The sequence below is a fragment of the Lucilia sericata genome, unplaced genomic scaffold (assembly GCF_015586225.1).
Source record: "Lucilia sericata isolate MDLA Ls3-8-SP2 unplaced genomic scaffold, ASM1558622v1 Contig000608F_arrow, whole genome shotgun sequence".
NCBI classification, from domain to species: domain Eukaryota; kingdom Metazoa; phylum Arthropoda; class Insecta; order Diptera; family Calliphoridae; genus Lucilia; species Lucilia sericata.
Genome location: NW_023994615.1, coordinates 3,210 through 5,000, shown reverse-complemented (window position 1 = coordinate 5,000; position 1,791 = coordinate 3,210). Strand labels below are relative to the sequence as shown.

General features: G+C 34.8%; 1 protein-coding gene across 1 annotated transcript in view; it reads right to left on the bottom strand.

Annotated features, from left to right (window-relative positions):
* Positions 1–1,337, bottom strand: part of LOC119606624 (protein PTHB1) — a 2,759-nt gene extending 1,422 nt beyond the window's left edge. The window contains exons 1-3 of the mRNA XM_037960196.1: positions 1,236–1,337; positions 1,019–1,152; positions 24–957 (exon numbers count right to left, since the gene is read on the bottom strand). Of these exons, the coding sequence (XP_037816124.1) occupies positions 24–957; positions 1,019–1,152; positions 1,236–1,258 (1,091 nt within the window). The 5' untranslated portion in view covers positions 1,259–1,337. The remainder of the gene's footprint in view (positions 1–23; positions 958–1,018; positions 1,153–1,235) is intronic.
* Between the last annotated feature and the right edge of the window lie 454 nt (positions 1,338–1,791).

Here is a 1,791-nt window from a genome sequence, read left to right as displayed (position 1 = left end):
TGCAGTGAAAACTCTAAACCCACCTTATACGATTTGAGTTCTTGGCCGCCACTATAGTAATAATTTCTTCCTGACTCTCATCGGCCGTTGTAAGCAGCAGCAAACCTAGAGCCTGAACATCTGATTCCCAACTTAAAAATTCCGGAAAGAAATCGGTTAATTTCTTATTACCCTCCTTGCAATTGATAGTAAAAGTCAATTTTATACCGGCCGCCTTTTGAGGTTGTTTCGTTTTGAAAAACATATTTAAAGGCAGATAAGCATACTGATGTATGGCTCGGGGTATACCTCTCAGCGATATATACGATACTACCGCTTCTATCCGGGCCGTAGGTAAATGTAATAGATCAGCTATATAAAAATCCAATTCCATTTGTTCGGTAGTATCAGCCTTGATTTCTGTAAAAGTTAGAGCATCTTGAGAACATTTAATACCATCGGGAAGATTAAATACAACTTGTAATTCAGAAAGATCTATATTTGTATGCCACTTTAGTAGACCCGAACAAACAGGCAATTCTTTTAAGGCCACATTAGCTGGTATGTCCAATAGTATGGCATCAGCATCATCTTTAGTCGAAGTATCTATTGTAAATTTCAATTGAACATCTTCATAGGATTTTTTATTTATAATTTCCATATCTTGTATATCGGTGGCTTCTTTAATTTCCTGTTCCAGTTGTGTGAATTCTTCAAAAGCCTGTTGAAATGTTAACTCTTGCGTATTTAAGGGCGGCACTTGAAATATGTAGGGATCAGAACCCAAATAACCTATTCTCAATTTGCCGGTAGAACCTAAAGTAACTATAGCTCCTGGTAAACCCATTAAATTAGATCTTTGTATAGCCACAGGAGATTCATGCTTAAATTGAGCCGCCCACATAATGCTGGCATTTTCGTAGATAAAAACTTTAGAAGATTCAGAAACTATAATGGTTACCAGGCGGGCAGTGGGTTCTACAAATATAAAATTGATTAATTAAAAGATACAAAGTGTAAATAACCTAGAATAACTTACCCCAATAGTAACCCACTACAAAAGTATGAAAACATTTCGGTGCATAGTCCAATTTTAAAATGAATTCCATTTTTCCGCTATCCGTTACACATATAAAATTTCTTTCGCCCAATATCATAATCGAAGCATATTCACTGCAGTAATTTGTTTAAAAGCCATAATTAATTTAGAACCCATTTCAATTTGTTATATAGAATAATTTTTCAAGACTACCTACCTTTTGCTTTGTACCACATTCATATCTAGTATACCTTCTCCCAGACAAATGGACCATATCGGCTGATAGTGTGATTTATTTATGGAAGAATGAGAAAGATCTTGGTATCTGCAGGAGAAATGTGCGGAAAAGCAGAAAATTCAATTCGAGAATTAGTTTGTGAAATACTATAGATTAAGATTATATACTAGATAGGATGAGATCCTCAGGGCTTTAATTTGGGTCTATTAAAAGGAGCCAGATAGACTATAGACTAGACTATAACTAGACTATAGACTGACATAGATAGACTATAGACTAGACTATAGACTAGACTATAGACTAGACTATAGACTAGACTATAGACTAGACATAGGACTAGACTATAGACTAGACTAATAGACTAGACTATAGACTAGACTATAGACTAGACTATAGACTAGACTATAGACTAGACTATAGACTAGACTATAGACTATAACTATAGACTAGACTATAGACTAGACATAGACTAGACTATAGACTAGACTATAGACTAGACTATAGACTAGACTTATAGACTAGCTATAGAATAGAC